The 14580-nt window shown below is 39.8% G+C and overlaps 1 protein-coding gene across 1 annotated transcript in view; it reads right to left on the bottom strand.

The window, feature by feature from the left end:
- Window positions 1-605: 605 nt before the first annotated feature.
- Window positions 606-14580, bottom strand: part of plxna4 (plexin A4) — a 231693-nt gene continuing 217718 nt past the window's right edge. The window contains exons 29-32 of the mRNA XM_030149424.1: window positions 13432-13601; window positions 7476-7688; window positions 4599-4749; window positions 606-4446 (exon numbers count right to left, since the gene is read on the bottom strand). Coding sequence (XP_030005284.1) covers window positions 4351-4446; window positions 4599-4749; window positions 7476-7688; window positions 13432-13601 — 630 coding nt within the window. The 3' untranslated portion in view covers window positions 606-4350. The remainder of the gene's footprint in view (window positions 4447-4598; window positions 4750-7475; window positions 7689-13431; window positions 13602-14580) is intronic.

The raw sequence follows: 14580 nt of genomic DNA, 5'->3' as shown, positions 1-14580 counted from the left end.
GACAGAAGAGTGAAAGCAAAGCAACCTACAAGTGCTCCACATTTACAGGAACTTCTGCAACAGAGTTGGGAAGAACTTTCTGAAGAATATTTAATTTCCATTGTAGAAAGAATGCCATGAGTATGTTCAACTGTTAAAACTGCCAAAGGTGGCAACTTTGATGAGTCAAAAGTTTAGAATACATTTTGGTTTCTAAATTGATCCAATGATTTTTTTTAACTTCAATTGTTTATTTGTTCTATGCTTTAATTTCAGAGTACATTCAGACATTAAACTGCATCATTTTCAGTGAAATTCTGGAAAAACTGGGGTGTTCTAAAACTTTTGACCGGTTGTGTGTGTGTGTGTGTGTGTGTATATATATGTGTATATATATATATATATATATATATATATATATATATATATATATGTGTGTGTGTGTGTGTGCATCTTGTTTCTAAATGGAGTAACACAACATGTCTATTTGCCCCACATTACCTTTAGTCTCCTACTATAGTGTTTCCCATTACCGTACTGTAGCCTTTTCCATTTACACTTTTAATTTAGCCTTCAACAGCACCACAGTCTGCACACTGACACAAAGAGCAAAAACAATCATAAGATTCTTGGTTTCATAATAAAGTTTATTCTATATTACAAATAGTATTTTGTTCTTGACTGCAAAATAGGAATGCATTATATTTACATACACAGGTATACAATTAATTATAACAAAGTTAGAGAAGCTCGCCTTATATCCCCCAGGTATCATTTTATCTCTCGATAAGATACTCTTTATCTTTCAAATATGGTCTGGTAAAAGTCTTTTCTAGCATGTTTCTGTAACACCTGCTATAACACTGAGCTAGGAGGACATTTTTAGTTCCTACAAAACGTTTGAAGGTGGAAACTTTATCTGTGCTGTTGGCAACACGAAGTGGCCATGAGCAGACAACCTTTGTTGCAGGGGAGGGTAGAGGGCAGGGACAAATGAAAGACAGGATGCTACACTGGGGGGCAGATTCACAATGACAGTCAAGGACTCTCACCTTGTGTTCATGACTAACACATGGCTACTAGAGGGGAAACTTTGGGTTATATTACACATTGGAAGTTAATTGAAATAGATTCAAGGTGTCGTATCAGTGCATTTCTGACATTACCAATGCCAGTCTTAAATGAATTAACTCTCCATTTACTAAACTACTCCCCTCATTTTCCAATAACGGATATGAATGTTTGATATGTTTATACTTAGCATGTCCAACTAACACCTTGTGAATGTACCCCTCCAAGCTGAAACTGACATTCATCATTTTGTATAGCTGCAGACAGTAACTTGTGGACAATGGTTTGGATGGCTCACATACATTTGACACAAGGGCTAAGAAACAGTCACTTGCCAAACTTAGTGGATAAAATGTCTATGAACCTATTGTGCCTCTTTTGTAAAAAGAAAACAAAAAAATCCCTGTTTGTAGAATTTTGTCCAAGTGTTTTTAAAGCTGATGTTTTGTGAAATACATTGCTGTCTTGTTTGTATTTAGTGGAGCATGTGTAAACCAGGTCTGTGTGTTTTCATAGCTGCTTGGTCTGTTGAAAACAGGGGTTTGTCATTCAGTGATTGGAAAAAAAACAAGCAATTAAAATGCTCATGATTATTATGGTAAAATAATGAAACTAATGCAGCTGACAACTTTCAACACAAGATGTAATAGCAGCAAAGACAGACTCTACTTGCATCTGTCCAACAAAACTAAAGCAACAGAGAACATACAGTAGCTGCTGTAGACATGGATCCAAATGAAAACTAAACAGAACCTGAACAATGAGCTCTGCATGAATGAAAAACAGGGTTGAGGTTGTATTTATCCATAATGTTCAAGGTGACTTGTAAATCACTTTAAGACCCAAGTAGTAGTAATAGAAGTATATAAATATTTTTAAGCAAGGCAGTTCCATTTCATACCATCCAAATAGGTTTAACATGCAAGGGTATATTAATATGTTTTCTTTAGTATCTAACACTTCACAAAAACCATGGGCATGAGGTTCTGCAGTAGGGGTTGAACTGGATAAAGGTTCCACCTTAAACGAAAGATATAGTTTTTATTACATGAACAATCCACTTTTTCCATCTCAATTCTTCCAAGCAAAAGAAAGATAAAAGAACACATCCACGTCATCATTGCAAGGCTTAATTTTCTTATTTTTCATTTTTTTTTAAATAAGTTTCTTAAATTGTTTACATTTTACATGCGCTTAAAAAGCCAATAAAAGGACCCAAGGTGGACCTAGGGCGGTCTTCACACATTCACATCACCACATGGGGCACGTTGTCAAGGCAAAAGAAAGGGCAGAGGTCAAAAGGTACGGAGGGCGTCTCCATCATCTCTCTTTCAATCGCTTTCTCCCACAGTGGGGGTTCACATCCAACAAGTCTTATCTACTCTTAATGTCTATCATTTTCTGCTTATCCTGCCGTGATGCTCACTTCTTCTTCAGTTCCTGCTCTGCTTAAACAGATTTTTTTCTTTCTCTCACTCATTTTTTTGAAGATTGGAGAAGGTCGCCCCCTGCCGCCACTGAGGACAACTACACTAATACAGACAAGAGCGCCTCAACAGTTACACACTCAAGAGTTGGGTTTTTGCCGTATGCAACTAGCTACCGTCTTCAACGCTTGTGCAAAACAGAAAAGAAAACTGGAAAGTCAGGAGCTGGACACAAGAACGGTGTGCCGAAAACCGGAGAGACCCGGGACGATGGAAAGAGAAAGGAGGATCAGATCACCTCGCCCACAAAGCCTCTCACCTCGACACACTGAGGTCAGAAAAATCACACAGGTTTCTTAAAGTTCCAGTTACAATATTTTTTGTCCTAGAAGTGGTTGTCTTTTACATAGTCCTTTTTTATCAGTTCCTCAGTGGCACTTCACAAATACATTTTTGACCATTTTGAAAATTTCAAGCTCCTTTGGTTTTTGGCTGACCGACTAAGTCCATCTTGTTTGTGACTTTTCCGCACAAAAGTCTTTACATCAGAACATCCTGGGAAAGATGTGCTACTCTTACATTAGAGCCCCTTTTGGTAGCAGTCAGCTTTTTCTGTGTTGAATCATTTCTCCTATTTTTAATGATCAAGCTGTTTCTTACCCAGTGCATTTCAGTCAGCTCTTCCCTTTACCTCCTCCAGCGTTGGCGTAGATATCTGGGCAGTCAGGATCTTGGGCAGCTGCTGATTGTGTGTATCTGTGCGTGAGTGTGTGCTTTGATAGACCGTCGCAGAGGCGACACAAGATTGGAAGTGGCAAGAGCCAGACAAAGACTGCTCCTGGTGTTTGGATGAGCAGTCAAAACACTGTCTTCCAAAGTTGGTTGTGTGCTTTTTACAGAGGATCCAACTTGGGTCGGGGCCTCCAGGGTTTTTTTTGTAATAAGTTGATTTTTGCAAGTAGCCACATAAGCCAGATGGAAGCAGAAAACATGAGCTTTTTCTTTGAAGTAAATGTACGCTGGGCAGGGAAAAATGTGCGAATGTTGCAAAGGGGTATAGGTCGGGGATGTTCTCATTTGTAAAGTTTTAGGGTCAGTTAGGGTTCAATAAAGTTCAGAGAAGCACTACTCCTTCCCTACCCCCATCAGTCTTTATCTGAAATACAACTCCAGCTACATTGAAAGAACACACGAACATTCTAGGTTTGCCTGGACTTGCCCCAAATTTCGCAGATATGTATGCTTTGCTTATAGGTACAGTGTAAACTTGGCAAACCATCCTTGCATTAATTTTCTTCAGAGGTGTTCATTTGGCTTGCAGTCATCATTTTTGTTTCCTCTTGATTTCATATATTGAATATAGAACTACAATAAACAGGACTCTAAAGATGGTTTCATTTAACTATCCTATTTGAAAAAGTTCTCAACAAAATGGACACCCGACATTGTGGTTTGTAAAGAATTACCTACCAGTGTAAATTCTTGAAGGCAACATAAAATGTTTTCCCCCCTTTTCTTCCAGCAGGGGGACTGAATTATGCCAATATGGCCACCTTTCAAGCAATCACCCCTTGAAGCTCTCCCTGTGGTGAAGCTGAGGAATCTCCCGCATTGCACTGTGGGAGAGGCCAACCTCAGCTCCAAACCACCCCTCAGATATTCAGTAAACTAGTCTATGCAGCAGAGTGGATGAGAAAAAAACTCAACATTTCTTGGGGAAGAGGAAGCAGAAAAAAGGTCAAAGAAGAAGTCATCATCTTTGAAAGGCGTAGGGAGGAAGTCACATGATGAGAAGATGGGGACAGGTCTTCGCTCAGGCACGGCTCGGTTTCTGACGGGGTCTCTTCCCAGTGCGCCCTGGGAAGTGCGGTCCTCAGCTCTCCAAACTCATGAAGGCCACCACCTGCTCCAGCTTGAAGGCCAGCCTCTGTTTCCTGGCTGCATCGTCCTGCTCCAGTGCACACACGATCTGCCACAGGACAGGGAAGCAACCACACACACACACACACACACACACACACACACATATATATATTATACCATCACATCTCCATAACCAAAACACAGAACTCTGCTCACCACAAATAGTGTACAACTTAACTAGCTCCACCGGTTACGTACCTCCTCAGTGTATTTGCCCACGTAGGAGTAGATCTCACTGAGAGAGCTCATGGTGTTGAACTCGTTCATGTGCATCCGAGACTGTTCTGCCAAGTAGGCATTCATGTCCTGATCACTGATCGCTGGCATCTTACTAATGTCTGAGTAGTACCTAGTGAAGGAACAACAAAGCATCTGTAAGTGTTGGAAAAGGTCCATTTTTATTAAAAAAAACAAAACATGAAACTTATTTAATTAAAAATATGAAACTACAACCAAATTTAGCAGATGCTGTTTTAAGGTGCCACTGTTGGCTTGCAGTATTCTACTGTAGTTCCTGGGAAATATTGAGTTGCTTTTCAACTTTTACTAGAAAATGAAGTCTTGTTCTCTTTTGAAATATTGTCCCAGATACTAAAATGATCCTTTAGACTGCTGGCAGTTTTTATACAACATTTTTACATAACTACACAACAAACTTAAATACTCCAGCCCTGAGCTTCTGTGTTGGTCCATCTGTGTTTGTGCTGTAACTCTTTGGCAATGTTACAAAGCACAATGAAAAACTCAGGTAAAACAGGTGACTTACACAAAAAATACTGTGTTTACTGACCATCAGATGTGTTCAGTGCTGCTAAGACATAAGCTGGGACATTTCTTGAGGGTCAAATGAAGTCTCCAGAACTAAATTTAGACCTTGGCCCCAAAGGTTTCCAGTTCCTTCAATGGAATCATGGCTTAATTTATGTAGGATAGAGCCAACAGTGTGGTGAATAAACACACATGAATAAAATGAGTCGGATGACACTGACGGGCTTAGATATGAACAGTGAACACCACAACAGAAAACCTGCACACACTGCATTGAGCAAAAGGTAATCCGTCATTGTCAGGAGCAGCTGTGTTGCCTCCATCAACTGTTTTAATTAAAGTTGGTTATTAACATATTAAATTTGTGTAGCTTTAGGAGAGACCTAGTCTTTGGCTACAGAATTCTGGACAAACAGAAACACAGAAATGGAGCTTGCCAGGAAACAAGTGTACAGAACAAACAGCAAAGGAAAGGCAGGTGGGTGTTGCTCTTGGCCTTTGCTCAGAGTTCACACACACACCAACACCTGCTCAGTGCTGGAGGGCAGTTGTAGGGCACTGCAAGGGAACTGGTGCTGAGCACACCAGACCAGGTGTACAGGTTTGTGAAAAAAAAAATTATTTTATGAGAAAAATTTAAATGAGGTTGTCTTTTTACTTCAACATTGTATATTTATTGTAACATTTAGTACGTTTGTTCAAATGTGGTTTTTTTTTAGTAATTTCACTTGATAAACATAGTCAACATTGTTATTTTTTTGGCATTTTCACAAGTTGAAGAGTAGAACTGGCCTCTAATAATCATTTAATACAACTGCAAAAATTCACAATCATAATGAAAGATGCATCTAAAGCACATCATAAAATATTACATTTGCAAGTCTACTGCTCCATATGCAAACACCCTCATAAACAATGTGACAGCCATGATGGATTTGTCATTGTCTGGAGGCAATCAACTCCCATATCAAATCTGAAGCAAGTGTCAATATACCCACTAGCCCGCTTCACTTCGCACCCCCCAAATTAATAACATCAACATACTGTAGCATATTCAAAGCTCTGTGGGATATCAGAGTTCTGCCCAAACAAACCAGACCCACAGAAATAAAACGGGGTACATCAGCTGAATATGCATGTCTGTTCTGCTCCCGACTCGAATCATTTATACTGACTGAGATGGCCTGGACTTCCACTCGGTTTCATTAACTGGCTCATCAGGCAAGAATGTTGTATCTTTACATTTTAGCTGTAACATGAGGGAGAACACTTCTTCTGCTCCTCTGTAGTATTTTCTTCTCTCCCTTTCAGATCATTCTCAACAGTTGCTGCCTGTTTTAAATCCTTTCCCTGGCATGACCCTTCCTTTGGCATGGTTGGACAGCAGAGTGAAGCGGAGCTAGATCCACCCTTACTCACTTACGGGTATATCACTGAGGCTTTTCCTGCTGTTCCACAGTGGGGTAGAGATGACTAATTTATATGCACTGGAGGACAGAGGAATGACCCATGGTTACAAACAGAATCCTACCTATTCTCATTCAGGCTTTTGGAATGGACTGGTCTCTGTTTCTATTCTAGTCCACTGACATTTGTAAAAGTAACTAAACAAAAGCTGCAAATGGTAAAAAAAAAAAAAAAAAAAAAAACAGCCCTGCTTATCCTTCTATCTAACACATGCTGAATGCTCTGTCTAAACAGATCATTTCAGCTGCTAGTATCAATGTATGAATCAGCAGAGGACCCTTTACAATTTCCTCACATTTATTTGTGTTTAGATGAGACCGCAGACACACACGACTAATGAGCACGTTTCTGAGCCCGAAGCTCCTCATTTGGTTCCACCCATGCAAGCAGCTCACATATATTCCCGTCCTGAGGCTCGGCAGTGACGAAGCCACCAAGACATAAATACTCTGAACCGCTTCTCAGTACTCATCTTTTATTCACGACCTCTTTGCCTCCTCTGCTGACAAATAAATTTAATAAAACTCTCATTTTAACAAATTACCAGCTTCTACTGCCTGCTTCTCTCCAAAAGGCTTTTTCTCCCCCCATATAGCCTTCTGCGCCCTCCCCACACACCCACTTGTCTGTACTGTAGATCTCATGCCCTGGGCACTTCCATTCCCACTGTGTTGTAATTTGAATTGTGTCTCATGGCCAATAGATCACAGTGCTACAGTCACAGTGTGTGTGTGCTGCAATGAAACACAGCTAGTGCAGGTTTTCTGATTTTTCTCTTTTTTTCATTCTCATAAGAGCTCCCCACACACATTCCGTCTCTTCAGTGTCTGCTCAGCTCACCTCTCCACCCAGCTCTTGTAGCTGGGGATGTCCTTGGCATAAAGCAGCTTGTTGGAGGGTGAGTCCTTCCCAAGGCGGTGCTCTGAGGTGGAGCAGGAGTCCATGAAGGTCTGGGCCACCACAGACAGACAGGCATCTGTGATGCTGCTCTTGTGGATGTCAAATACAAACTGGGGGTTCTTGATCACATTCACCCAGAAACGTAGAGGTAGGCTGCAGACAAAACAAACAGAATAGGATAAGTGGATCTGTGGAGTCTTCAATCTAATGATTACGACTGTCCTGTAAGTAATGATGACACAAACTCAATGTGTCCAATAACCTGTAAAGAAGATGTTAAAATTGTAAGAGCTGCTCAGATAAAATTGCTCACAGCATTTACCATTCTAATAATGCACTCTGTTTTCTCTTAATGAAGCTGTGTTTGTGTTGTTCCACTGCAGTGAGAGAATTCACAAGTAGCCATGTCAAAAACCAAAACAAACTGTGAAGTGAAAAAGTCTGGGCCAGTTAAATAGCTCTAAGATTAAACCCCTAAATATCATTTTTATATTTTCTGTAGCCAGCCAGGTGGTAGAAATGAACATATTACGCACCAGAAGAGGGACGAGGATTCATTCACTTTGCAAAGCTGGTACACAGGCCATGCTGTTGCTGATGTGCTCTATTTGATGTGTGCTCAATTCAATAAAGCCTTTATCTTTAAAACCAGGTGGTGGCTGGCTCTCATTTTTTTCAGCAGTGTCCAGGGGCCCTCGCTGGGGGCCGCACAGTGACACAGTTCATATTGGCTTGTTTGTGGAAGTTGGTTCTATTTTTGTGCCTGTCTAGAATAATAAAAATATACAAGTCTGTTTATTTGCTAGGCTTGTTTTCTGCCAAAATGAATAGACACAGCGCCAGCTTTATCTGTGTGCTGCAGTGAAAGGGCTCAGGTGGTATTAAGAAAGAGCTGAGTGTTACTTGGATCTCTATATCTTAACTATTCTCCGAGCAACGCCCTTTCAGCTGATGTAGCGAAAACCAAACAGGATGGAACCTGCAGTCTATCCTGGACGCGACTGACTGACTGTGTGAGGCACAATATCAAAGGATGAGAGGAAAGAAATAAAAAAAACAAAATGCAATCATTTAAACACCAGCAGTGTTCCCCTATCATCCGACCAAGCATTTATCCCAGCACAACCACCCACAAAGCCATTCAGATGTACAATCTAACAAAAGAGGATTTGGACTCGGTGGAAGGAAAAACTCTGCATTATGATTTAAAAATTAATCTGAGCAAAGAATCTATTGAGATTAGGTGCAGGGATCAAAGGGATATTAACACCACTGCTGTGCTGCCGTGAATCCTGACAATCTGCCCTGTGCTTTGAGGTATATGCTGTTTCAGTGGGGCAGAAGACACTATAGTGATGAGTTTCCCTGCATGACTTGTGCGCATTCATTTAGGTATCATCTGTTAAGGTTGAATAGAATCAGCACACTGAATTTTCAGTAGTTAACTCATGCTGAGTGGTTTTAGTAATGCTAAGCATGACCATGATTGCATCTTTTGGTCAAGGATTAAGTTTAATATACCAGTTATCAAGATCAAGGGCATCACTTATGCAAGAGTGGTCACAATAAAAGGTTTCAACATGCAGCCAGTTCAAACTAGTGTTGATCTGTGTGAACATCTCTCTATATAAATATAGAAACCTAGCTGATGTTATAGTAACCTCATTCCATTTACAAAACAGTGTCAACAGTGGTGTGCATGTGTGAATGGTTTAGAATATTTAGTATTATGTAGAGATGGAGCAGCTCTAAGTCTATGGCCAGATATCCTTTCTAAAAATTATGACATTTTTATAAAGAAAAAAATGTATGTTGATAAAATGCTGACTATTAAATACCATTTATGTTTTCTCCTAAACTGAATTACCATATAGGACCTTCTGTCATTCAAACAAATCTAAAATTAGAATGCTGCATGTTACTGGACACCACTTTTTGTACCTATAAACATCACGATTTTCCTTTCATTGCTGATGCCAATGAAAGACAGCAGAGGCCTTTGGTTGCTACTTCAGTTGGGGCATGTTCAGCAGGGTAAAAGTGTCGTATTAAGTTGGCTGTTCAAAATACTTTGATAGTCATTCCACCACAACTTATTTTGACCTCCTCACTCACATGGAGAACCACCATCCATCCATCACGTTTGCGTGTGTGGTTGTGACTGTTGATAATATTAACAACTGTGGGGTTCATGCATGTAAATCTGACTATTGAAGAATCTGAGACTGATCAACCAGTCATTGGTTGTGAATGGGTAAAGTGACTTCTTCCAGTCACTGCCTGTTCAATCTCTAGTATCAGCCTCTTAAAAAACAACGGTGCTTATCTGTAATGTTTGATAAACCCTTCTGATTGCAGGCAGCACACCTATATAGCTGGGTGCTTCTATGACACTGGGCTCATTCTGGTACCTGGCACTTTGCCAGCTTTTTAGACCCAATAATAAAAGAGAAATTTAGATATATTTCCCCCCAGGATGTACCTAATGATGACCTCAGATAAATGTAAAAACATTATATTCTTGCTCTTGAGCCACCCCAAAATTAATACATTTTTAATCAAATATTGGGTCCAAAAATAGGACCAGAATTGGGACAGGAAAAGCTACCTAGGTGTCAGTGCATTTGATCTGGAAAACATGGCTTGAAATGGTCTTATATAGCGCTATAAATAAAGACACTGTATTAAATTTGATGATCCTAGTGTTTTTTTCAATCCAGACGTGTGGGTTTTTCATGAATCGGCAGTCTCATTCCAGGTTTGTGTGTAAAACCCATTGTGTCCGCTTGCATTACATCCAGAACCTGTCCGTTTAAATGCATATAAATTGTGAATGATTTTGCAACAGAGGTCATTTTTGTGAAACACTCTGCCTTGCATTATTAGTTCAAGTCCCAAAATGTACCTGAGAGAATAAAGAGATATTAAAAAAATAGTAGCGTGTAATTTTTGTGTACTTTTGATTGTGTTACATGCAGATTTTTGTATTACATATAATGTAAAATATTATAAAAATGTGTTTTATATGAAAAATAGTTTCTTTTTTTTTTTTTTTATCTCTGTAAGTATTTATTTTCATAATAGCCCCAAGGTGCCTCCAAACTTGCTTCATAACATTAGTCTACATCTGGTTTGAATTTTTCGCCCCCATGTCCTGTTTTTAGGGACCAGTTTCATAGAAGCACCCAGCTCTGTTATCATTAACTGTGTCTCACTCTGAATGTTTGAAAAATAGAGAACAACAAAGGAATGTACAAGTACATTCTGACAACAAAAACAAATCCTCCATGCAGCCCTTCAGTGGTGTGTCAAAGCACCTCTTGCACAGCTCGACTCTTCTGGCACATGGAGCCACTGAGCTTTGTGCAGTTGTGGGATGTTGTGGTTTTCTGTGGAATGCCAGATGAAGTTGCTAGCTTTTGGCAGACAAGAGGTCACAGATGTTGTGATCTAGGGCATCCCATTCGAGGCATTACAGCACAGGCTGGGAACTGACCGAGCCTGACCTTTTTCGAACAGCGACCTGAAGTTTGAACGAACAGCTTCATAAAGGTGACCTGACTGGGCATTGTTCCAGCTAGTCCTCAGCAGGCAAAAAGGCATGACCTTTCATGTGGAACAAGTAGTATGTTTGGATAAAAAGCCTGAAACAGTTTCAAAACGTCCTATAAATGACACAAGATGCGTCATTTATAGAGAAATTTTGGACATTAGTTAGACCCTGGAAATCCCAGTGAATGCAATAAAGAGGAGTTTATGTGCCAGTTTTATACAATGATTAAAATTCTGACTGGTGCAGTCTGACAAACATGCAATACAAACTGAGGCACACACACATACACACACTGATACAGAAGAGAGGATGAGAGGAGACATCACCACAGTGCTGCTAATCCAAGAGATACCATCTGGAGATTCTTTGGGAGCCAGTGACACATACATACACACACTTACAGAAGAGGCATACAAATACACATTACAACTTTGTCAACAATGCAGAAATTAGTTTTAACAAAATTTGAACTTTCACACTTAATCACTCAGACACATTTAAATAATGAAAAGTCACAGGCACAAATGATGAAACTGTGGCACAGGCAGATGTGGAGTTAGTGCCATTACTTTGACTATAATGATATGAAGGACAACTGTAGTAGGCTGATTAATCGATTAAATGCCATTTTGAGGAAATTGGAATTGGCTGACTATGTCAGTCTGGTAAACATTAAATGACTGTGAAACATCTGCAAACACTGATCTGCTGATGTATCATATTGTCAAGTGTATTAATTAATTCAACATTTTTTTAAAAGTTAATTTTCTTTATAACCCATGGACATTTTGTAGTTGAGGAGTGCACTGCAACAGAACACTGCATAGATCCCTTAAGCTGAATTAATCAAACACAGACTATGCAGACATAATAACATTCTGTAAATGATTTAACTGATTGCTGATTAGTGAGTTTACCTACAGATATTACACGAAGACGAGAGATGCTTTCATGTTGGGCCCTGGAGCACTGCAGATCCTTAATAAAGACGACATCAGGGGACTTAAGGTGGAGCTTTAATAGGGGGAAAACTCTGCAGGGGGGTAAAGGAAGTGGTGCAGTGTGGGGGCCTTAGATCCGGTGATGGGTTGTAGTTAATGGTGTGTATGATGACGATGGGCTTGGTAGGTTTAATGGGAAAGGGGCCCGGCATGGGAGGGGCACTGACATTATTATTCTCTCCCATCAGACAAAATGAAGGCTTTTGTTGCAGCCAAGATTGCAGTGTTTTGAGGGGATTAAATGTTAGGGGTAAGCACACACAGTGAGAGAGAAAGGACACAGATATATGCACATCTCACACAGAGGACATATCTGTGGTGGCATCAGCACAAACTGATGTGTGCAATCTAAGTGGCTTTTTGAGAGGGTGTGTTATGATAAATTACTATTCATTCACAGCCCGCTAGTGAGAACCCATACCATTAAAAGTGTAATGTAAGAGTGGCTCATTGTGCTCTAAGAAAACACTTAACACACATTGCAAATGGCCCAATAACACAGATGCAGCGCAATCCAAATGAGGAGCATAACATAACGTAAATAATATTTTTTCTCTTCTTGAGCCTTCTCCATATCCAATTCTATTTCTATTACTCTATTTGTCTCTTGACACACATCAATTTTATTTTCCCATCGCCTTGGTCTTTTTGGGCCTTAGGCTGAGTGATGCATGCTGGGAACTGGGCAGAGGCCAGAGGGCTAATGAGATATTAGTGTGCGTTTAACTCCCACTGAGTTCACTTCCCTTTTCTTCACCTTTCATTTTTCTCTTCAGCACATTCTAGAGGACTGTTGGTTATTTAACCCCTACCAACCTTTTACAGTGGCCTCAGAGGGGTCACTATGGTTTAAATTAATCAGCGGATATTAATTTAGAGGTGCGCTTCCTTCACCTGGTAGTGCACATTTGTCACTATGGAGATTTCCACAGTGACAGGCATTTTTTTGGCCTAGTTATCCATGATAATAGATGGGGTGCCTTGGCAGCCAATTGGATTAGCCCCTTGTGGTTGGCTTTAATGAAGATTACACGCCCCTGTGGTTAATGGGTATTAGGAAGGGAAGAGACGTGTGGTGAAGCTTGGCACAGACACAAGGTGATGCCAGGGCAATGCCATGTGAGATAGGCCAAAATGCACTGGTCTGTCAGCAGTACAATGCATAAAATAAAAACACAAGGCTGTTAAAGAAGCCAGGGTGCCACATTGGAGAAAAATAATCCAGAAATACAGAGTTTCTTAAATTCCTAGCCGTAACCTACATTGTTTTTGTTTATAAGATGATATGTCTCTATAAGACAGTTGACAGACTTTTCATATTTTCATGAATCATTCAACTCACCAGTTGCTCTTCCATGTGTGTCGGACGTGTGGGTCATGGATGTTGTGTTTATCGGCCTGCTCATCCAGGAAGTCAAACATATATTTGATGGCCAGTGGCAGGGCGCTGCCTCGATGTGCTGTGCTGAAAATGGTCTCAAACAGGTCGTCCACAAATTTCTGTAATGTACCCTATGGAGAGAGGAGAGGAAACATGGAAAATTGAATTACATGAAGAAAAAATTACTTTTAGCATGAGGTTCTGTTTATGTTTGTCCACTGTTGAATAGTCCTTATGTCCACCGTGGAGGTTAAGTGATCATTCCTATTTATCTGCTCAGTTGATTGTCAGCAGAATTATGTAAAACAAACTGACCTGATTTTCATGAACCTTGGGTGAATGGTCGGGCATGGGATAATGGCAATTCCCTTGAATTTTAGAGCAGATCCATGAAAGGAGTAACACTGGAGAGCCCTGGATTAATTTAGAATTTAAACTAGGATGATAATAGTTAAATTAGAAAATAATAAAGATGAACTAACTAAAGATGGAAGACTGCAAACTCTGTAAACATGACGTTGAGAGTGAAGACAAGTGTCTGTACTGTTTAAATAGAGTCCTAAGTCCCTCAGTTGCCTGAACAATCCCATATTTGATATTAAAAAAAGGTCTTTTCATAATATCAGATGAACTTTGTGGTAATCTTTAACATTTTAGCCATAGACAAGAAAATGAACCACTGGATCTGAAGTGAAGTAAAGGATTGTTTTGTGAAATATGTGATTGTTTTAGGTGCTGCGACAGGTGGTTGTTCAGATCAACATAAGTACTATTACATATGTACTATTAGGCCTCTTTTCTTCTTTATATCATTGAAATGAAAGGTAACTAACTGAACTTGTTACTAATCGATGCCTGCATGCCTGAGAAATCTGCTCTGATGAACCACAAGTCCAACTGGAGAATACTTATTGGTTCACTGCTAAACATATGACTGAAATGTAGTTGGATTATAATCAATGACAACTGACTGAATTACAATTTAGACTTATTACAGTGGTATATAATATTGTGGAAGGAAAAGAAGTGTGAAGAAGACCTGGCACTTCTAGTTACTAGTACAATAAACTTGTTCGTTCTTTGATAAAACTTTTTATTTAAACATAGTTT

This window comes from Sphaeramia orbicularis, chromosome 12, assembly GCF_902148855.1.
Source record: "Sphaeramia orbicularis chromosome 12, fSphaOr1.1, whole genome shotgun sequence".
In the NCBI taxonomy this organism is placed as follows: Eukaryota; Metazoa; Chordata; class Actinopteri; order Kurtiformes; family Apogonidae; genus Sphaeramia; species Sphaeramia orbicularis.
The sequence above is the reverse complement of the archived record's forward strand: the minus strand, read 5'-3'. Positions and strand labels throughout refer to the sequence as shown.